Raw genomic sequence first — 23,426 nt, forward strand, 5'->3', positions numbered from 1 at the left:
GCCAACCGTTAAAAAGTTGATCATGCAGCAGTTTGTGCCCGGCTGGAATTACAAGACACAAAGTCTCACATATATCAAATTGGAGCTGTGAAAGAAAAAGCCTGGAGCGAGAATCACAAGATTTTTATCGTTTTGCAATTTCACACCAAGCCTCTTCCAACTGTAGGTGGTAGGCATGGGAAAGTAAACAGTAGCAACAGTTAAAAAAAGCTCCTCCCTGCTGTGTGTGTGTGTGGGTGTGGGTGTGTGTGTGTGTGTGTGCATGTGTGTGTGTGTGTGTGTGTTGGAATGACTACTGTTGTGGGGTAAGGGATGTTTGTAGTATAATGTTTAGTTAAAATAGGCAGGTAGGGCACTGGGGGGGACGCCTCCTGCTTGCTGGCAGTAAAGTCCATGAACAGTTCATTGATAACAGTCTATCTAGTCTCAGCATTTATAGACCTGATAAATCTCAAAGATTGATGCACACAACCAAGTAGGAGTTTTAAATAGTTTTTTATTGAGAATTCTTGACTGAAAAAAGATACTAAAAATCTTTCAAATCTTTTGATAAGGCAGCATGGGAGTGATCATCATTCTGGTGGCCCTGGCTGAGTAGGGCGCACGCCCTTTCCAGGTCGGCCAGTGAAGACCTGAAAACCAACCAATGTTATCCCCCTCTGGATGCCAGTCCCCATTTAGATTGGCAGAGGTGCACGTGTTGTACCACCAACCACCACGGTCATAATCAGTGCATGATGCCACATAAATGTCACCAAATAGAATGCAAGGGTCGCAGCCGTCATTGTCATGGTCGAGGGTGCTAAAGCCAAAGCCATTTTGGTCAATGCCGGGATACGCTCCTCTGATAGCATCACCTTTAGTCAGAAACAGAAAACAAAAGTAAACCTGATTATTCAATGACAAACAGTAGTGTGTATAATTATAATTATATTATCACACTGTATTATTTTTTGTTATTTTTCTATGATCTTCATGTAAGGATGCATCAGTACCTGCAGTTCCACTGTATCTGCCAACACTTAGTCTGTAGTTTGTGCTCTCATCTCCCACCCTGAAGTCTTCATACTCAGCATAAGCACTGCCACCTTCAAAGTCCCACAGGTCCACTCTCAGTTTCCACCTCTTGGATTTGTCTTTGGTCATAGCAGAAATCTTCTCCAGACCGAGCCAGTGATCCCCTGAAGGAATCAGAACAAGCAAAGTTTATTTAGAATATTTTACACTCTTTACTGACAGATAATTGAACCCATTTGTTCACTTTATGCAACATCCAATCAAATCTGAATTTCACACGCTGTTGTGAGGTCAGACATGAACATTTGTGAACTGCAGTTTGGTTTCATGCTGAGGAAGAGATCTGCTGATGCAATATTTGCTTTAAAGATGTTTCTGGAGAAGAACAGAGACAGTCAAAAAGAGCTTCATCTAGAGAAAATCTAGGACAGGATCCAGAGAGAGAAGCTGTGGTTTAGATGGAACTCAAAGAGCTTGTGCTGAATGTTTTGAAGATTAACCCGTTAACAATTGAGTTTTACTACCATTGTTGACTACATTGGTAAGAGGGTGCTGAGGTTGAAGCTACCAGGAAAACAGGATTGAAGAAGGCCAAAGGGAGGCTGATAGGGGTAGAGAAGTAGGAGATGAGGATAAGGATGCAGGGTATAGAGTTAAATGGAGGAAGGTGATTCATTGTTGAGGCCTCTAAATGGAGTAGCTAAAATGCTACACACTGTAGTTTAGACAGTTTAAGACAGGACACAAAGAACTAATTATTCACATACATGAAGCAAATCCAAATCCATTCTTATATGCTGCCCATTCCCTGTCAAAGGCCACTGCTCCTCCAGTACGCTTCTGGATCACTGTCCAGATTCCATTTCCACCCATCTCACAGTAAGCCTGAGCAGAAACAGATGAAGAGATTTATTCATGTTGATAAAGCTTTGATTACAATATATCTCAAAACAGAAATTAAGTTGTTTACACTGGTGTTATTTTTTACCGAATTCAATGGTTTCACACTGAGAAAAAGCTTGATTTAGTAAAACAAAGGAATCTGCTGATTAGAAAGTTGCATCCTCATTTTTGTTATCAACATTTTGATGTGTCCTTGGACCCAAGGTCTTTGCTTTGGTGTTCCATGCAGCAGTAGAATGTCTCACCTATAGTTGCATCAAACAACTCTAGTCTTTGAACAACTTCTAGCTCAGTGATCGGATTCTGAAACAGTCCATGGAAGACGTGAGACTAAAACTGAACAGGTGAAGAAGAGGATCAAACCTCATGTTCTGTTGAAGGGATCTCTGTTTTCTCCATGCTGCTTAATGATGCAACAGCTCACAGATGAAGACTTATTTATGCGAAGGAGCTTAGCCCAGGTCAGCTTAGCTTCTGGTAATGACTTCTTCTCAACAATCAAGTCAAGAAGCTCTAGATTATTTCAGCTCCTCTTCTGTATCTACTGGATTTACCCAAATCTCCATTAAACACACCGATGACCTTTTTCTACATTCTGCTGCTGAATAGGAGGCATTTTTCTAAAGTACTTTTGGATTCCACACTCAACAATATATATCACTTTTTATTGTTGATAAATATGTCAACAGAATTGATAGTTCATAGGAGTTTCAAACTGCTTCCTTCCTGAGATAACGGACTGATTATTTTGTCTAAATTCAAAGAAGAGAAAAAAGCACAAACTCCACAAAAATTCATGTTTGATACCTGAAAGCTGTACGTGAATCCTTCAGGTTGGATGTTGTAAACCCCACTGGCTCCAGTTGGTGAAAAAGTTCGAATGTATGAACAATCAGGTGGTCCACCTGACATGAGAAGAAGAAATGATGTTAAAAAACAATTTCTGGGTGTTAAAGGGACGAAGAATTACCAAAATATTTCCTACCTGTGTGTACTGGTCCACTCTTCTATCAGGAATAAAGAAAAACAAGACATGAGACTTCATATATGGATCAACAGTTATTTACAGAGCATAAGTATTTAGCTTTCTTTACCTGAGTCTGGACAGAGCAGATCAAGAGGAGAGCTAACATGAGTTCAGACCAGCCGGGGAGACCTTCCATCTTGACCTGAGTTTAGGAGAAACACGTCTGTCTCCCAAGTTACAGATCAAACTTATCTCAGAGAAAAAAACATCAGAACTCTTTTAGAGAAATTGAGTGAAAACATCTTTAAAAACACAAGAAACTGCTGCATATAAACTAAGTTCTTTCTAAAAAGCAAATGGTTATAACCTAACAGTTCACAGTGAAGACATACCTGTTTGCTGTGTGAACCTTGAGTTGTATCTCAAAGTCACACAGGAATCAGCGTCTTTTAAACTCTGTCTGGGCTGCCACACCTCCTTCCTCGTCACTGTGAATCTCCTCATTCCTTTTAGGTCAGGCTGAGTGTGAGCATTATTGAAATGTGCACTGCATGTTTTAGATTGGTCCCTAAAGCACAAAAATAGGAGTGGGAGGTGACTTTGCATTTTCTTGTCTGCAAGTTTTTTATTTTGCCAGAGACATACACACTGGGTTGGTAATTTCTGACAGCTCCCAGAAGGTTCTGCAATGAACAAATACATTTCATGTTGGAAAGTGAAGCTGACGGGAAATTTCTCCCTTTTGAAACCAGCCTCCAGTGGTCATTTCAGGCAAGGAAACTTTAGATTTTGTTGAGTTTGTCCATCTCAGGAACACTGTTTTGGGGCTTCCTTTTTTGATAAAAGATAACTCACTAGTGGGTAAACTAGCTTTTCCTTTAGGCAGTTTGTTGAGTTTGGGACATTTGAGAGCCACTAAAATATTCCAGACTTTGAACTGCTTGGCAATTTCTTTCACATCACATTTGTGAGTTCTGTTTCTTTCACAACTACACTAAGAATGTGTCTGGAAAACCCTTGAATGTACAGTTTCATAAGCAATCAAATTATCTAGAATTTGTTTTTCAAAAAGGTACTAACACAACAAGATTTAGAATATAGCTGAACGACATTTCAAATAGTGGTCATTTTAGACCACCTGTTTTCATTGAAGGAGAATAAATGCCTTCTATCATGGATTGGTGATGTAAATGAACCCATTGCAGAAACCAGCTCAAACATGGCAGCCTTTGACAATGAGACAAGTGGGACATGACAACCTGACATTAAATCAGAAAAAAACCCATTACAATTGGCGATGTGTCACCAATCATTCAGATAACCCTGATGCAGCGTTGTCAAAATGAAATTACATCACTCTGGACTTACAAATACAAAACATTATAAAAGAAAACCATGAAAACAGCAGCAGATTTGTTCAAAAGGAATGAATCTAAATAAACTGTTCTAGAAAAAACGTCTTAATTTATATTTTGGAAGAACATTATCTAGAAAGTTTTCAAGATACAGTGTCATGTTGATTTAAGAAGGCGATTCTTTCCAATGAGATTTTCTTTGCTATTATCTGACAAAAATAAACTTCATTATTAGTACAGATTATTGACTACAAAATCAGTGAGATGATGAAAAAAGGCTCCAAATGTCTTACAAGAGAAAGAATATCCCCACACTTAAAAATAAAACAGTGTTTGCATGATACATGCAGTGTAACAAATGAAATTAAAACTCTATTTTTTCAATTATAAATAAAGATTTTTGTAAAACAGGAATGACGCCTTTTTGCCAATGTAAAAAAATTGGTCCTGATGACATTTGGGTCTGTAATGTGAACAGAACCTGTCTTCTGCTTCTTTTTAATGTCGCTGAGAAACGATTTATTGTTTAAAACTGTTGTTTGGAGAAATGGGGTCATGGCAGGTCTGAACTATATCAGCTTGCTAGGGAAACTGCAACAACTTAACCCATAACATGTAATAATTCACAAATCAGCAAAGATTTCAGGCCACCAACTATGTTACATGCGTGTGTGGTCACAAACTAAGATAAGGTAGAATAAACAAAGCATGACAAGCCTCAGAAGAACAGGGAGATCATTTTATTATCATCAAATTATTACAGATATGATCTTTACTGAGAAGAAATCTTTATTTTCTTTCACTGTTGACTTTAAAAAAAAATAATGCTCAAATAGCAGACAAACTTTTTTAAAGTAATGCAATCAAATGCCACCATATTACGAAGTTTAATGGATATACGTAATTTAACTTTTGAGAATAAGAGGGAATAGGAAAATTATACAAAAATAACAACTGTTATACCATCATCAGCTGACCATGTTTCACGTTTTTTTACAAATTTAATCTCCTGGTACCAAACAGCAACATAACAGAGTTGTTTGTGTTCCTATTTAACAAATACATGGAAAAAGTTTTCCCAATTTAAACAGTTTGTGACAGAGAGTTTTGTTCAAGTGTGCCCAAAACCCTAAAAGAATGAAAGAAAACAATGTCAGTCCCTGTCAAGATCAGCAAAGCAAAAAATATCAAAAACAAGGCTGATGAGCCGTAAATTTGATGGGTCATCTGCAAATACACAAGATACCAGTGAGAAAAACCATCAGAAAGCAAGCTGTGATGGTAAGTAATGTAAACCTGGGGTGAAAATGATGAGGCCAAGAACAAAAGGTTAGATAAGTAAATATAAACTAAACTATATGCAAAACCAACCAAGTGAATAAAAGAACAAATAAATGAGATTACAGAAAACTGGAGTCTTGGATTAATCTTTTATATTTAGTGGCAGGAAAGCCCATAAAAAAGCAGCACCTTGATGACAGAAAAAATGCATACCTATTCCCTTTGTAAAAACGACTAAAACAGATCCCCACATGTGCATTTTTTTCTAGTTTTAGCCCCCAGTTTGATTTCAGTCGTCACCTGATTAATGGTTCAAATCCCAGCCCGGACAGTTTTCATTTTAAAAAATTTTCTAAGCTGCATTCACACCGGATGAGATTCGCGAGTCAAATTTGTACGGACACCTATGTTTTGACGCACATCAAATTCGCTGCTCTACACCTTTCCAAAACTGGGCTTGATGCCTTGATGCCCCAGACACGTGTGGGAGGAGCTACCGCCACTTGTTTTGGCTACATAGAGCGGCATCTGTAATATGTCATTACAATGACATTACGAAAAAAGAGGATGATTAGAGATCTGGTTTATTTATGTTAAAAAGGCCTACAAAAATATCGACAATCAGCTCTGCATGTCTGGGTTCATGAGATCATTCAGAGACTTTCCTAGTGCGGTCAGCTTCACTCCTGCAGCAGAAGCTAGGTCTGAATGACGCTTCACACCGCTACTTCTGTGTCTATGTGACCCAGTTTGAATGCTTGCTGTCCTGCATTTGTTTAAGAGGGAAAAAAGTAAAAACAGGAATCAGACTAGAGGATCTTTTTATTATTGTTTTGATAAAAAAAATAAGAAAAATATCATAAGGTTCAGATAACATGAGCAGGCTGTCAGATGCTGGAACCAGGAAGTAAAACACAGGTAAGTTGAGAGGTAAGTAAAGAATTTATTATCCGGTGTGGTTGGTGGTCTTCGCGAGAGATAGATCCAGGCTTTGAATGAGGCTCGAAGGTCTTGACGTGGACAGGTACGTGGTGTGGCTGGAGGTCTCAGCGCGATTTAGGATTTTCAGGATTCCTTCTGGAACGCCGAGGCTGCTCGTGGTAACATCCAACTTGGGTGACACTCGTGGAATGAAGTCCTGAGGCAGAAGAACAAGATAGGGAAGCACAAAACAACAAGAGAGCTAAACATGAGCTACATCGACCAGGCTTAGTCACCATAAGGGGTAACGAACTGGCGTTGAATGCTGGAGCTGGGTCTCCTTAAGAAGAGCAGAGGCTTGATGATGTGAGTGGTCACAGCTGGTGGAGTCAGGAGCAGAGAAAAGAGGGGAGGGGGAGGAAAACTGACAGAGGCACCATGACACAGGCTGCTTGCCAATGCCACAGCGGCTACTTGTTTGTCAGCTAGCTAGCCACCTGGAGGCCCAGGGCTCCACCCCTGCGACTGACTGGCGAGGCTGTCCAGGGTGTATCACGCCTTTTCCCAAGAGTAGCTGGGACCGTCCTGGCAACCCCACGGCCCCAGCGGGTTGAGAAAATGGATGGAAGTTTAGGACGAGAACCCTCACATCGATCAACCGTATTGGATTTGTATTCTACCTGCAGATGAAGTCACTGAAAACGTCATATGCCCAAAGCTCAGTCCATGATTCATGCTAACGTCACCTCACCAAAATTTAAGTCTTGACGAGTCGTGTCTGATGCTCAAATCAATCCGTGACGCTAAACATGCTTAATTTGCTTTAGTATCTAAGCTGACTAAAGGTACTACTAATGGGATGCAGAGCTGAAACTTGATGAAATTTGATGAACTCCTTCCATAGTATTTTATTTAATAGGTTCTGCAAATTCCCTTCACTAAATATGGTGGTTTTTTAAGTAAAAACAGGCAGGGGTGGACAAAAGGTGTTGCAGGTGTAGTGGCTCCAAGCTCTTTCTGTTAGATAGAGATCTTCATCCTCTAAAGGACTGCCCAGGCATCCTGTGGAATAAACTAAATTCAGTGTCCTTGTCGTACCTCCACCTTTCGGCTGACCCAGAGCCCATGAGCATATCCAATAGTGGGAACATATAGGCTGACCAATAAATCTAGAGCTTTGCCTTCTGGCTCACCTCCTTCTTCTCTACAAGAGATCACGACATCAGTCGCATTATGGCGGATAAAATCACAAGTTATTAAAATACCTTTACCTGATGCAGGACCGCTCCACATAGCCGGAAAAGGCAAAACCCCTTTTTCCAGTTGAGAACCACGGCCACCAACTTGGAGGTATTAATTTTCATTCCAAACTCTTTACAAATGGCTACAAACCACTCATTGAAGGACAACATCCTAAACTGTATCATCTACAAAGAGCAGAGGTTCAATGTCCTGTCCTCTTTCTTGAAGGGAGGGGTCACCACCCCAGTCCAGAGGCACTACCCCAAACTACCACGTGATGTCACAAAGGTGTGTCACCTGATACAGCCCTACACATGGTCTGGCTGTGAACGAGGTACTCAGGGGGTACCTCATACACAGCGGATGGACTGGCATCCAGCACTCAGCCTGTCTGCCTCCGAACTCCATCTACACAGCCCATCTAATTTTATTTTTTCACTGTGAGGGGCTGTGAGCTAGTGGGAGATTGTGCTGCTACAGCCTAACATTGACTTGGAGCCCAATGTCAAGTGCTCAAAGCCATCTAAACTCTTCCTCAAAATCAAACTCCTGGGACAGACAGTCTGTCCCAACTGAACATTTAATAAAGGGAAGTATTAAACTAAAAACAGAAACATAAATAAAGGGAAGTATTAAACTACAAACAGAAACATAAATAAAATAATTATTATTCCTCAGATATATCATCATATGTCATTTAGATATATCAGATAAATCATTTAGAGCTTAAACAAAAACAAGAGCAAAAGTTTCTCAATTTCCAAAGTCCGAATTCTCACCCTAACCCCTATAGAGTGCATTTGCCATTTTTTTAGTGGTGTTTGAATCTACAATTCCAAAATCCACTGACCTAGAAATTTCCCAGAAGTCTCTGCAAAAACCAGTGTGCATCGATGCTCGCTAGATCATCAAATATAGACCACAAAGCAAGTGGCGGTTCTACACTAACCTGGGCGAGTAACCCCACAAGCCCCGCACATATACAATTTGGCATTTCCCTAATTTTGTGCAACACCAACAGTAGGAATCCTCCAAAAACCTCAATACCTTCATAAACAAATGATCTATTGTTTATTTATCATCTCATAAAGTGCAGCTGTTTTACTGCATTACCTGCTGACTTTTTGTCAAATACTGACACCAACTAAACTACAGGAAAGACACACAATAAACATATCTACAATAGTTATTAAATAATGACATTATTAAAATGAGCTGCTTAGTGATCCAACAGCACGCAATGATCCAGGTGTTGCGTAATCGCTGCTGCACTCCACCACCCCTCCCCTTTTCCCTTTTCACACTGTGCGCTCCTTCTCTCAGACAGGACCGCCCGGCTGTGGCCTAGAGTCGATTGTTAGACTGAAAAATACTCCTAATTACCTGTGTTAGTGTGATTCACCCAGCCACCGGTGAGCCTACCGCAAAGAGGTGTGGGGGCAAGTGTCTTGCAGCAGAGGGCGCCTTGTAACATTCAAAATGAAACCTTCAGATGTAGTGGTGGTCACGTGCACGTTGGGTCTGCTATGTCGGAGCGGGAAATTGTGGGAAATAATCCCCTTTTACTGGTCGAAATTGGGTTGAGCACAGGTTTTTCTTCTGCCTTAGTGCCTTTTCATGTAGCCACAAGTCTTATGTTGTTTCACTATTAGTTATTTCATCCCGTTGTGTTTACTTCTTTTTTTTTTTTTGCACCATAAGTGTGAAGAGGGGAGAGGAGGAAGAGGTGGGTGCGATGTACAGTGTTAGGTGTGTCTAAGTAAAAGCTTAAAGCGCCTTTTCTGTCACTTACTTGTTTCCTTGAGTAGTCTCTGAGAATTCTATAGAAAGAGCGCCTCCTAAAGAATGCCGCCCCCTTGAAATTGCCGCCCTGGGCGACCTCCCACCTCGCCCATATCAAAAACTGCCTCTGCACAAGGCATTGTGTCAGAACAACCAATACTCATTTTGCAACAAAAATAATTGTCAATATAAACCAACTCATAACATTCCTAAAATGTACACAACCTACAGAAGCAGAATACTCACTAGCATTGCACCTGTCTGTGGTCAGGACATGAGAGGATGGTGGATGGCACATCCACATGTGGGAATGCCATGCTAAATATGCACTTTGAGTCACATCCTTTGCTGATGTCACACGGTGATATTAATCAGTGCCACTAGGGGGACAGTGGCTCAGGGCGTTGAGCAGGTCGTTCAATGATCGAAGGGTCGGCTGTTCAATACCCACTCCCCCCAGACACTTCACCTTCCCTGCCTCCAAGTGTGGCTGGTGTGTGAATGTACATCAATGTCCCGGTGCCTTGCACACCCATGTGTCAAAGTGTCCTTGCGCAAGACACTGAACCCCACCTTGCCTCTGGTGGAAGGTTGGCGCCAGTGTTTGGCAGCAGAGCCGCCAACAGTGTGTGACCGTGTGTGAGACTGGGTGAATGGGACTGTGACTGTAAAGCACTTTGGGCTTTGAAGAAGGTAGAAAAGTGCTATATAAGTATACGTCATTTACCATATAACTCCAAATTGCAGTTCATTGATAACAGACCTTTTATTCTCAGCATTTATAAACTTGATGAATTTAAGAGAATAAGTAGGAGTTTCAGATAGTTTCATGTTTATCAAATCAAATGAAAATACAGAATTAGACCTAATTTGAAACCATTCCTAAGGCAGCATGGGAGTGATCATCATTCTGGTGGCTCTGGCTGAGTAGGGGGCAGGTCCTTTCCAGGTGTGCCAGTGAAGACCTGAAGACCAACCAATGTTATCCCCCTCTGGCTGCCAGTTACCATTCAGATTGGCACAGCCACACTTGCTGTACCACCAGCCGCCACGCTCAAACCCAGTGCATGACACCACATAAATGTCACCAAAGAGGCAAGGGTCGCAGCCGTCATTGTCATGGTCGAGGGTGCTGAAGCCATAGCCATTTTGGTCAAAGGCAGGATACGGTCCTGTAATAGCATCACCTTTAGACAGAAACAGAAAACAAAAGCAAACTTGATTAATCAATGACAAACAGTAGTGTGTATAACTATAATTATATTATACCACTGTATTATTTTTTGTTATTTTTCTATGATCTTCCTATGAGGATGCATCCGTACCTGCGGTTCCACTATATCTGCCAACACTAAGTCTGTAGTTTGTACTCTCATTTCCCACCCTGAAGTCTTCATACTCAGCATAAGCACTGCCACCTTCAAAATCCCACAGATCCACTCTCAGTTTCCACCTCTTGGATTTGTCCTTGGTCAAAGCAGAAATCTTCTCCAGACCGAGCCAGTGATCCCCTGAAGGAATCGGGACAAGCAAAGTTTATTTAGATTTTTTACACTCTTCGCTGAGAGATGATTGAACCCTGTTGTTCAGACAGTTTAAGGCATGTCATAAAGATTTCATTTTTTACATACATGAAGCAAATCCAAATCCATTCTTATATGCTTTCCATTCCCTGTCGAATGCCACTGCTCCTCCGGTACGCCTCTGGATCACTGTCCAGATTCCATTTTCCCCCATCTCACAGTAAGCCTGCACAGGAACAGATGAAGAGATTTATTCAACCTTTTAGCAAAATATATCTTAAAACAGGAATGTCTTTATCCTATCTAAAGTAGTACAGTTTTTCTTTTCTTGCAGCAAGTCACTTTTATTTTTAACAGTGGAAGTGTATTGCATTCAATGAAAAAAAAGGGTAATCTTCATTCTAATTTTTTTCGTGTATTAAAATAAAAAAACAGTTGTTGTTTTTTAATTTTTTCAGTGATTTTTTCCCGGTTGTTTTCAAGAACTCAAAACAGACTGAGCATTAATCTCATCTGTTTATTAAAACTATAAGAGGAGCTGCAGTTAAAAGTTGAAAATATGTGTCCATGTCATAGACATGATCTGTTATGTTTGTGATCGTCACAAAAGTCTCTTTTGTTCTTCCTACATACTTTATCCACATTACAGGGCGAAATGCAATGGAAGTACCAATTAGTTATTAGTATAAACTGTTTGTGTTTGTTTGTGAGTTAATCCCACCGACAACATTTAGCAAAAAGCATCAAAATCTATGAGTGACCAGGACTTTTTTTAGCTTTTTCAATTCAATTCAATTCAATTTTATTTGTATAGCCCAAAATCACAACAACAGTCGTCTCGATGAGCTTTTAAGTGTGGGGGGGGGGGGGGGGGGGGGGCTGGGGGGGGGCTGTTTGACCACCGGGGGACAGTCTACCAGCTGTCTACCCCTTCCTCATATAACCTCATATTAGGGTGAGGGGTTGGGGGGTTTAGCCTGCGATCGCCTTGGGGGGGGGGGGGGGGGGTACTTGGCAGTGGCCCCCCTCCTATGGTTGCCGTATGGAGTGGGCCCCACCTCTTTCGGTTTCATTTGCACCTTAGACATGTAGGGTCCTTGGTAGGGGGGGTGCTTGGACGTCACTGCCAGCAAGCAGCAGATGTCCTCCTGGCACCCTACCCGCCAATTTTAACCGCACCTTAGACATTTAGGGCCCCTTGGTGGGGAGGGTGAGGGGACATCACTGTGAGTAATCAGGAAATGTCCCCTTAGTGCCCTACTCGCCAATTTTAACTGCACCCCCCTTAGTACACACACCCCTCCCCCTTCAATATATACATTCCAACATAAACACACACACATGCACACACACACCCTTTCAAACACACATACACGCACACACATTTTGCAAGGAAGGTGGGACCTGGGTCCATCTGTCCCCTACCCCTTCCCTGGTGGGGGGTGCGGGCCCCTTGGCGATGGCGGCCGTGTCCCTTGGGTGCTGGCTCCCTGGGCCCGGTGGTGCTCTCTCCGCACGGTGGGGGGGTTCATATTACACCTGAGCCGGGGGTGTTCGTGTCCCTGGGGGGTGGGTCCTGGTCCTTGCCCCTGAGCGCTGGGCCCAGCCAAACTTCCAACATGGCCGAGCCTGGTCGGGCCATATTTATAACACCCCTTGTGGGCCGCCCTTTTTTCCCCGGGGTTCCCCCTCCTGGGCGGGGGCGGCGGGCCCCTGCCTTGCTCCTCCCTGGACCAACCGTGGGCCGGGCGGATGGCTGCCTGGAGTGCGGAGCGGGTCCCCCTTGGGGGGTCCTGGCTCGTACCTGGAGTGGGGGCGGGGGGATGCCCGGAACTCCTGGGTGGTGGTGGGGTGCTCGTCTGGGGCTGTGGGTGTCCTTCTCCGGTGGGGCCCTGCGTTGGGCGCTCCCGGCGCGGCGGGGGGGCTGCTCTCCTGGTTGGGCTGGGGCGGCGCTCTCTTTCCCTCCGTGCCTCCCTGCTCTCTGGCTCTGGGGGCCTTGCGGCGGTCCTGCTGGCCCTGGCCTGGGTGGCGGGCTTGGTCGCCCGGGCGGCGGTTGTTCCCTGCCTGTTCCCGTATGGCGTTGGGGGGATTTCGGCTGCCGCTGCTGCTGCGGTGGGGGTCTTGGGGTGGGGATGGCTGGGCACTCTCCCTCCTTCTTGTCACGTTCCACCATCCATTTTAGAAGAACATAAACACTCACCTGAGCACAGGTGTTAGCTCACCTTTGCACTAACAGTTTGCATGATTGAATGACTGAAATATTTCACACTAGTTGGTTTTAAGGCATAAGTATGCGTGTGAACACTATCTGTTTTGTGTACATGTCGTCAGGTGGACATTTTTGCAGCTAGCAGGTGTGTTTATAACATTTGAGTGTGTGTGTGGATAGGCCCCGCCCTTTTTGTACTACATTTGAACCTTACCATAATGATAAACAACCAGTAAACTTGTTGCTTTTTGCTGCTTCATGGTCTTACCCCCCTTCCCCTCCTATTATCACCCTCCTACCCCCCCCCCCCCCCCCTCTCTCTAACGTCCCTCTCTCTTCTTCCCCTCTTTCCTTTTCCGTCCGGTCCAACACCAAAGATTTTCAAACATGATTGAAATTAATAAAGTTTGGCCTCAATTACAAAAGGAGTTTATTCAGACATACCTTTGGTTTGTCTGAAGATTAATAACCCCTCTTGTTAAAGTAAAATATGTCCAACACAAGAGGCCCTCAGCTCTCATCTGTCTGCCTAGCTGTTGGACAGGACAAGTTAAAAAAAAAAAAGTGTATTACCATGTTCATTCCTCAAAAAAATTAACCCCAAAGTGGTATTTTAATCCATTCACACATTTCTGAGAATTCCTCTAAATCAGGGGTCACCAACGCTGTGCCCGCGGGCGCACATGCGCCCCGGAGCACCCCTTGTGGCGCCCGCGGTTAATGCTCCAAAAATAGCACTATTCATATTGCAAATATGAATATATATGTGTGCGTGTGTGTGTGATACTTGGATTTACGGCAGATATTTCAACATTTCTGTCTGTCTCTTTAGAATGCATGGAAGACACGAGGATGTTTAGAGATCAGATTTACTTATTTTAAAAACCTCAACAAAAGCATCAGTAATCACGTCTCCATGTCTGGGTTCATTCACATCCCGGTACGCTCTCCCTCCTGCCGCTAGAGTCGCTTTCCACCGCTATTTCCATGTCTCTGTGACCCACATTAGTTTAACCCTTGTGCTATCTTAGATGACCCCACCCTTACTTTGATGTGTTATTCCTACCATGACAAAGGTGGATAAAGGTGGAAAGATTTCATGTAGTCCATGGAGACCAGTGAAGATCACAAATCATTGAAGAAAAAAGGTTCAGAGCACTGTCTAGTGGGTCTAGATTACCCAACTCCCAATGGTAAGGTGCGCAGGGTCTGCAGGAGAGCTGCCTCCATCATCAAGGACCCCACCCACCCGCAACGAGGACTGTTCACTCTCCTCCCCTCAGGACGGAGGTCCAGGAGTGTGAAGTGCAGGACCACCAGATTTAGGAACTCTTTCTTTCCCTCTGCCATCAGACTCCTTAACAGCTGACTGGAGTCTGGAAAAAACAAACTGCACCTTTGCTTATCCTAATTGTTGCTATTGTCATGGTCACTTTTGCACATTTGCACTTTTACAACTGCCACTCGACATCTTGTGTTTTTGTGTGTATGATGTGAGTGAATTGTTTTGTTTCCTCTATACGTTTGGCATTTGGAGCAGACAGCAAAGAAAGAATTTCATTGTGCAGGGAAACCCGTTTCTTTACTGTGCATATGATAATAAACCCTTTGAATCTTGAATCTTTGAATCTAGGATAGCACAAGGGTTAAGAGGGGGAAAATAAAAACAAGAATGATCTATTTATTATTGTCTCATTGAAAATAAGAAAAATATCATAAGATTTAGGATGCTTGCTACTTCCCCATACCGCAGCTGGCTGTCCGTCTGCCAGCCAGCCAGCTGCCTGAATGGTGGCATGAGATGCAAACAAGCTCCGGCCCGCCGCGGGGCTCTTGTGCTTGTCATGCCGGCATTCGGGGCATAATAATATTATAATTATTATTATAATAATATTCAGGACGTGCTGAGGTAACTTGTCTTTTATCAACATTGTCATTAGCAGTCACTTTACATCCAAAGGCTAAATACTATGTATCCCATCAAGCATCCCACCATCAAGCAATCCCTCGACCAATCTGTGTCCCTGTAACTGTGGTGCATTCAAATACAACAGGATAAATATATGTCAGAATATTATTTCGTTGGAACGCATTAATTTTACCCATTAAAATAAATATCATATCTCGGGTTTGTATTATATCGATTTTTTTAAATACGTTTGTGACAGTGTGGCACCGTCAGATGGCGAGGGGGCCCACACTGTTTTTATTTTATGAGTATTTGTGGATATTTTATGTTTAAAACTACTACCTGTGGTGCCACCTGGAAGATGATGAAGAGCCACGCCCAATGGGAGGGGCTCATCATTTAAAAGGGTGCATCACAGGTAGTGAGGAATGAGTGAGACGGAGGTGATATAACCTGTTGTGACCCTGCGTGGAGCTATTGGAGAGCTCATTGTTCTTGAAATAAAGAAAAAACCCACTCACCTTGGTGCCTCTGCATTATTCCCGGCGGGACCCCGCGACAACGTTACATACAAATGAAAAAATTAAATGGAAATATTTGATCTGGAACTCTCCTTTTTCTAAGTCAAATGTCATTCGTGCGAGGCCATGTTTTCATTTTTTCGCGGTCATTCAGGTCTTTCCTGACAGGCTGACCGAGTTAAGTGATGATGAGGAGTTAGCCTGCTTGCCGCAAAAAATATCCTCCTGAGACCCGGCCCAGTCATTTATGTCCTCTATAATGGACATTTTGTTTACCTGTATATTTCTAAGGAAATAAGAGATACGTTTCCAAACCTACTCTACTCTGTAGAGGACATCCTGGGCTTTCCAGTGATGTGTCATGTAATGAGTTTGTATGCTGGGAACTTTAAGTTTCACCTCTACCAAGATGGCTGAGATACCATTTACCTCATTTTATGGAAAGGTGAAAGGCAAGTCAAATATTTCTGGATCTATTCCTTTTTTTACCATGATAATTTTATATATTTTTGGTCATAAACATGTTAGGAACAATATTTTAAGATCTGAAAAAAGTTTCATATTTTCTATTTTAAAACAGCAGGCATTTAATGAATGTCAACTATAGTGGATGCCAGGACCATTTTAATGTATTTAATGGCTGCACATTATTTTAGGAGATAAAAGTGAAGTAGGGTGGAATCTATATCAAATAATTGAGGGAGATTCAGATTTGGAGCTTTCGGATGATAAAAAGGATGAGGATGAGATTCAGGAAAAAATAACTGTTATTTTTTAATTAACTTGATTTTTTTGTGTTTTTTAAACGTCCATCATAACAGGTTTACACCTGAGGTACCAGGGCGCCCTGCCTATCAAGATGACGTCAAAGTTTGTGAATACCGGAGTCCAATCTCGTACTTTTCTTAGTACATTAATAACATTTTCGAGGATCTGTTTTTGATTTAGCTGTGTTCCAACTGCCGGGGAATCACACTCCTCAGCCTCCCTGGGAAAGTCTAGGCCAGTGTTTTTCAACCAGTGTTGAAAACTAGTGTGCCGCGGGAGATGGTCAAGTGTGCCGTGGAAAATTGCCCTCATTAACTGATCTAAAAACATTAACCATCTCCAGGAAATCAGCTCTTTGTTCATCCAAACAGGTCCTGATAAAACACTGAGTAGTTAGGAATATAAACGATCATAAAATACTTTTTTCGTTGTGTTTATTTAATTCTATTAAAGACATTTTGATAAGAATGACGGTAACGCGAAATAGCTGCAGCTATAACTGTGTAAGGAAAAGTCCCGCAGCTTTTACTGTCTCCACGACTCCACCAATCATTCTTGAAGGCTTAATCACATGTCATCAGTCTGACCAATCAGAAGTGGTTAAAGTCTCCACTTCCTTGTTCCAATTTAGCTCATAACTCAGTCAGTTCCGACAAAAACACCAGCTAAAGCTCGTCTTTAGCGGTGAAGCTTTCCACAGAATCCGGTATCAGACCGTGGAACAAGTGAACAAAACCATGAAGCTCAGAGACGCGAGTCTTTCTGCCGTTTTCTCGCAGTTTTCACACTACATCTCCCATGATGCATTGGCTTAAAGGGACAGCGTCTTGAAAACACAACGAACATACAGTTTGTATGTAACTTAACTTTTATTACATATTTTAGAAAAACATCTGCAACTTCCTGCTTTTTCTGCCACAATTATCACAAAAATGCACGTCAGATTGCCGGGGGGGGGGGGGGGGGGGGGGCTGTAGATCAAAACAGACTATGAGTTTCTGCTTTTTTTTTTTTTTTTTGGGGATGCTGGTGTGCCGCGGGATTTTTGTCAAGGTTAAAGTGTGCCGTGGCTCAAAAAAGGTTGAAAAACACTGGTCTAGGCCACAGTGCTGGAGAAGACAGTCCGTCCGATAGTCGAACCTCAGAACCAGGAACAACAGTTCAGTTTCCGTCCTGGTCGTGGAACAGTATAACAGCTCTACACCCTCTTTAGGGTGTAGAGCCTTACTGAGGGCTGTCCGGTCTCTGCATGACCGGAGCAAGAGCTTGGTTCGCATAGCCAGCAGTAAGTCAAACCTGTTCCCGGTGCATGTTGGACTCCGACAGGGATGCTCTTTATCACCGGTTCTGTTCATAGTTTTTATGGACAGAATTTCTAGGCACAGGCAGGGGCCGTAGGGGGTCTGGTTTAGGGACCACAGGATTTCATCTCTGCCTTTTGCAGATGACTTTGTCCTGTTGGCTTCATCAAGCTGGGACCTCCGGCGTGCATTGGGGCAGTTTGTGGCCGAGTGTGAAGCGGCTGGGATGAGGGTCAGCACCGCTAAATCTGAGGCCCTGGTTCTCGACCGAAGAAAGCTAGTTTGCCCTCTCTTGGTGGGTGGAGTGTCCCTGCCCCAGGTGGAGAAGTTTAAATATCTTGGAGTTTTGTCCATGATTAGGGGAAGACAGGAACGTGAGATTGACAGGAGCAGCATCCATAGTTATGCGGTTGCTGTACCGGTCCGTTGTGGTGAGGAAAGAGCTGAGCCAAAAAGCAAAGCTTTCAATATACCGGTCGATCTTCCTCTGTAGCAGATGGTCCAACAAGTTACAAAGGAGTGATATAGAATTTTATTGTTTTAGAAAATAATTTAATGATTTCTGGGAGAAAATAACTTTAAAGATTTAATCTGCTCCTTTTTTCTGATTTTCCAAATTGACTTCTATTTTCACAGAAATATCGTCCTGTTGTCCTCTACAGTGGATGTGTTGGGAAATAAAAATAAAAAACATTTTTAGAAAAATTAAAATTGTAAGGTGTTTTTTTAGGCCCAAATAGATAGGAAATGACACAAAAACAGAAATTGTAAGACACTTTTTTCCTCGGTTCTCAGGAGGACATGACAGAAAAGCGAAAAAGGGCATACAATTTTCAAAATGATTGGGAGAGTTCTTTTTTACATCATTTAACGATAAATGTCTGTGCCTTATTTGTGGGACAGCTATTGCTGTAACTTTGATGTTAACTACCCGCCCGGCCGCCCATTATGGACAGAAAAAGCCCGTGGGTTAAAGGCAGCTTTAGACATACAACAGACTTTTTTCACGAGGCCGGCAAAAAAATCTCAGGACGCAACCGAAGCTTTGTTTAGAGATACTCATTTCTTGATAAAAAAACAAGAAACCTTTTTCGGATGGGGAGGTGTTAGAAGAAGCTATGATGCTTGTCGCTAACACATTATTCGAAGATGAGAAATATGGTCCCGATGTCATCTCTACACTCTCCAATGTCCAGCTTGGAGCTAGTGCAATTGCTAGGCGAGTGTCATCTTTGTCTGAGAACTTAACAGAGAAGCTGGGCCGGGATCTCGCTGCCTGCAGGTGGTTTAGTGTCCAATGTGATGAGTCGGTAGACAGCACCAGCACGGCTCAGCTAATGAGATTTAACCGAATGGTGTTTGAGGATATTTCTACAAGGGAAGAACTACGACAACGTTTCTGCATCTGCAGCTTTGGACGAAGCTGTAAAAAAGTACTCCCAAGTCATAAACAGGCTAGGACAGGAGTTTGAAGACAGGTTTTGTGACTTTAAGCAGCTTGAACCATGTGTGTCATTTGTTACAAATCCTTTCATGCAAGTAGATGTGACATCCACTGCTGAGCAGCTCAGTGCTTTGTTCACTTTGAACGCTGGTGAGGTAGAGATTGAAATCTTAACATCATAGAATGACCTCAACCTCAAAGCTCATTAGTCTGCACCAAACTTTTGGAGAAGTATAGTGATGTGTGCACAGCAGCTTTGAAAATAGCCTGCTTTTTTGGTTCAACCTATCTCCGCGAATCAGCCTTTTCCAACATGAACTTTATCAAGAACAAACACAGAACATGCCTGACTGATGCACATTTGCAAGACTCTCTGAGAATTGCAGTATCAAATTATTCACCAGATTATAATGCACTGGTGAGCAGCATGCAGTGCCAGACCTCCCACTAAACCAGCAGACGAACCACAGATACCTTTTTTCTGTTATTTACATCAGCAACATTTATCAAAAATTATTTCAGAAAACGTTAAATATTCAGAAAGAACTTGTTCAGTTTGATGTCAGTGTGTTTCCTGGGCCTAAAAATGTTCATTTATGATCAATTGTATTACAAATTCAGCAGGTGTTTCTCCTGACTTTCAAATGTTAGAACAAATAAACATAAATAAATGTTTCATGTCTAAACATGTTTTTCTGATTTTTATTGACATGTAAATCACTGATAATTGTTTAAAATATTTATTGACAATAATAAATAATTAATTATATAGTAATTATTTGTTATATAGTACATAATAATTTATGTATTATTGATTTGATTATTGATATTATTGAATCACTTCACATAGTGTTATAAGTGATATTAAAGAAGAAGTAGTTAGTATAACATTAGTTATCCATGCAGTTTTGTTACTTAGGAAGTTTTTAGTAAACAGGTCCTGTGGTGTCCTTCATACTACTCGGTGGCTATGAAATGGCCCTCAGTCTCAAAAAGGTTGGTGACCTCTGTTCTAAATCCTCTGAGCATCAGCCCCTCCCAACCCACAAAAACGAGTGGGTTCTCACATTGTGATGTCACAAAGTGAGGAACAGCCCTTTCCAGGAAGAGCCTGCTCTGCCAGCTCCGCCCCCAGGCTAACACACACACACTTTGCAGTGATCGGCTAAATGCTTTTCTTTTATATGCACTATATGCACATCCCTCTTTGCAAAAGTTTTGATGTTGTTTGTTTTTGTGGGCGAAACGCAGACAAGCTACCAAGGCCATGTTGTCGTCATGAAATGGGCGGCACCCACAAGGAGAGAAAGAGATTGAGAGTCGTCTTACTTCTGTGTAGGAAAATGAGCAGTGAAAATGACTAATATTAAATGACTAGTATTAAAATTAAATGACTTAAAATGTTTGTTCTAGTTATTGCATTAACAAAAGTTATTGTGAACATCCTGTTGCTCAGACAGTTTAACTGTTTTGCAGTTATTATGTAAATTGATTTTTGGAATTCAAATGATGCAATAAAATGCAATTAAGTTGAGCAGTCTGCAATAGAATCAATCACTCAAAAATGTAAAGTTCCTCAGACATCATCATTTTGAAAAGTATTAACAAGATTATTAAATAGTAGAGGTTTAATAATAACAAAACAGTTTATAATAATAATTTCCAAAAACTGCTTCTTTCCTGTGTTAAGACAAACTGCAAAAAGAAGTTATGTTTGTTACCTCAAAGCTGGAGTTGAATCCTCCAGGTTGGATGCTGTAAACCCCACTGGCTCCATTTGGTGAAACAGTCTGAATGTATGAACAATCAGGTGCTGCACCTAACAAAAGAAGACAAAACTATAGTGGGAACAGTTTCTAAACAATAAAGGGAAGAAGCATTAACATGTTCTTTACCTGCATTTACTGATCCACTCTTTATTAGTAGAAATACAGAAAAACAAGAAATGATGAGACTTAATCTATGGATCAACAGTTATTTACACAGCATTAGTATTTAGCTTTCTTTACCCCAGTCTGCAAGGAGAAGATAAAGAGGAGAGCTAACATGAGTTCAGACCAGCCGAGGAGACCTCCCATCATGACCTGAGTTTACAAGAAACATGTCTGTCTCACATGTTACAGATCAAACCTTACTCACTGACACTTGATAAATAACAAATCTCCTAACATAATCGTCTTCTATAAACCTAAAAATGTTTAGGTGTCGCCAATGAAGGCTGTTTCCTGGAACACATACGGTACCTGTTTGCTGCGTGAAGCTTCTGTCGCAGCTCAAAGTCTCAGGACAAACAGTGGCACACCTCCTTCCTCGTCACTGTGAATGTCGTCATTCCTGTTAGGTCAGGCTCAGAGTGAGCATTTGTTGTCATAGACCCGTGTGGGCTGAACTGATCATCTCAGACCCACTCCTGTAGGTATGAGTTTATTTTTGGTGAAAGCTGTGGAAAACAGAACTCAATGGTGATTGCGGCCTTTTAAAACCAGCCTCTAGTGGTCACTTGAGGAACTGAACCATTTGATTTTGTCGTGTGTCAAATTCATGAACAAAGGATTGAGGGGCTTAGTGTTTCATTATATAACATATTAGTTGGTGAACACAGACATTTAAAAAACCTACTCCAATAAAAATATTTTTTTTGCTCTTTTTAACATTTTATTGTAGCATTTTTCTCATGATGGAGGACATGTATAAAAGAATTTAAGATTAAAAATATGTTTCTGAGTTATTCTTTTTGAAATCATGTTGGATCAGGAGCAGATGAAAACCGGATGTTTTTTAAAAAGCTCGGACATACTGTATAATGCCGCTACAATTCTCAGCTAAAATTCTAAATCCTCCACCTGCAGACAAATAGATCCGTGTTTGTTTTCATTTCCTCGTCTGAGCTGGAATTTTAAGGAGTCCCAGACTGTTCATAATTAAATACATAAATATGACCTTGTTTCAATCACACCATCAACCAATAAATCTCTCATAAATATAAAAAACATCATGAAATTGTGAAAAACCTGCATCCAGATTTTAAATTAGCCATTATATTATTAAATATATTTCATTGTGCTTTAAAAACCTCTTCATTATTTTAAAACAACATTTTAAAATATTATTTTTAATCACATTGAATATTATTATAATTCTATGTTTTTTTTCAGAACCTCAGATTACAAAATCAATAACTTTCAAAGTAGCTTTGTTTGTATTTCACATTTGCTGGCAATCAGTCTGTCTGGCAATCAGTGAAAGTGGGCGGGATCTAAACGCACATTGGCTTATCCCTAGAAATCAACTCGTATTCCTAGACACCCGCTCTGTGGTGTGCCAGTTAGAAAGATGACGTATTTCTGCGACATCTGCACGGCTTTGCTGAGATTGGTGGATCAAATAGAGACAAACAATCTGTCTGCTGCAGAAGATGCAAACATCTACGACTCCACTTTTGCTAGTTTGAGGGTTCGTGTGGACCAAAGAGGAGCTTTCTTTGAGCGCCGGTCGTCCACGTCTTCAAGTTTCCGTTGAAATACTCCCAACTTTCGTTCTCTGTGCAGGATTGCTAGATAGTGTGCCAGTTTTCCAGCCCAAAAGTCATCTGAAAACCGTCAGACCCAACAAAAACCGCCCGATCCTCTATGACCGCAGACCATGGGGGGTGTCTGGAAAAGGCACAGGTTTATCCGTAAAGCCTCCACGCTATTCTCTCGGAGCTCTTCTCTAATCCAGCACAGCTCCGCTGTCTTTGCTCACAGATCCAGTCTGTCGTCACATCCGTTCGCCTTACACGGCATCACTGTGGTGGCTCCCGGGAGGCGAGCTGGCGGCCAGAAAGAGACCCGCTGCGGAAATGCGGAATCAGCTTACTTGGGACTACTGAACCTTACGATGTTTTTTTATTTTCATCGAGACGATATTTATAAATTAGGTCCTCTGGTTTTATTTTACCCTCTTGGGTTAACGTGGGACAGCAAGCTTTCAAACTCGGTCAGAGAAAGATGGAAAAGCCGGTGAAGCTGGGACTCTCTCTGGGAGAATCTCTGGGATGAACTCAAACATGGAAACAGGATTACCAAGTAGAACTCTTCAAAAGTAAAACCTGATCTCTCAGCATTTCTATTCTAAAAAAAAAAAAAAACTTTCATTTCACTGTATGCAACCCTAAACTGGCACATTATGCCTACCCGCCCAAAGCCATTTTTACACACAAATATAGAACCAAAACCTCCCAGTTTCTGGCAACACTGTCGATGTGTTGAGGTGCATACTCCCACCTAGTGTTGAGGCGTGTG

General features: G+C 41.9%; 2 protein-coding genes across 4 annotated transcripts; both read right to left on the reverse strand.

Annotated features, from left to right (window-relative positions):
* Positions 1-478: 478 nt before the first annotated feature.
* Positions 479-3,411, reverse strand: LOC144989361 (angiopoietin-related protein 5-like). 2 transcript variants are annotated; one of them, XM_078941663.1, is made up of 7 exons: positions 3,280-3,411; positions 3,015-3,089; positions 2,906-2,927; positions 2,728-2,825; positions 1,785-1,902; positions 996-1,181; positions 479-857 (listed from the first exon to the last, which is right to left on the reverse strand). In XM_078941663.1, exons 2-7 carry the CDS (start codon positions 3,081-3,083, stop codon positions 538-540), a joined length of 813 nt encoding a protein of 270 aa, XP_078797789.1. In that variant the 5' UTR covers positions 3,084-3,089; positions 3,280-3,411; the 3' UTR covers positions 479-537. The 2 variants fall into 2 exon arrangements, with proteins under 2 accessions (XP_078797789.1, XP_078797788.1); XM_078941662.1 differs by lacking the exon at positions 3,280-3,411 and having other exon boundaries at positions 3,015-3,160.
* A 6,798-nt stretch (positions 3,412-10,209) lies between these two features.
* LOC101173515 (angiopoietin-4) lies at positions 10,210-21,496 on the reverse strand. 2 transcript variants are annotated; one of them, XM_004082986.5, is made up of 7 exons: positions 21,387-21,496; positions 21,153-21,227; positions 21,039-21,057; positions 20,865-20,962; positions 11,100-11,217; positions 10,794-10,979; positions 10,210-10,655 (listed from the first exon to the last, which is right to left on the reverse strand). In XM_004082986.5, exons 2-7 carry the CDS (start codon positions 21,222-21,224, stop codon positions 10,351-10,353), a joined length of 798 nt encoding a protein of 265 aa, XP_004083034.1. In that variant the 5' UTR covers positions 21,225-21,227; positions 21,387-21,496; the 3' UTR covers positions 10,210-10,350. The 2 variants fall into 2 exon arrangements, with proteins under 2 accessions (XP_004083034.1, XP_011489314.1); XM_011491012.4 differs by lacking the exon at positions 21,387-21,496 and having other exon boundaries at positions 21,153-21,366.
* Between the last annotated feature and the right edge of the window lie 1,930 nt (positions 21,497-23,426).

Source organism: Oryzias latipes, chromosome 23 (genome assembly GCF_053564925.1).
Source record: "Oryzias latipes strain Hd-rR chromosome 23, Olatipes_Hd-rR_3.1".
In the NCBI taxonomy this organism is placed as follows: Eukaryota; Metazoa; Chordata; class Actinopteri; order Beloniformes; family Adrianichthyidae; genus Oryzias; species Oryzias latipes.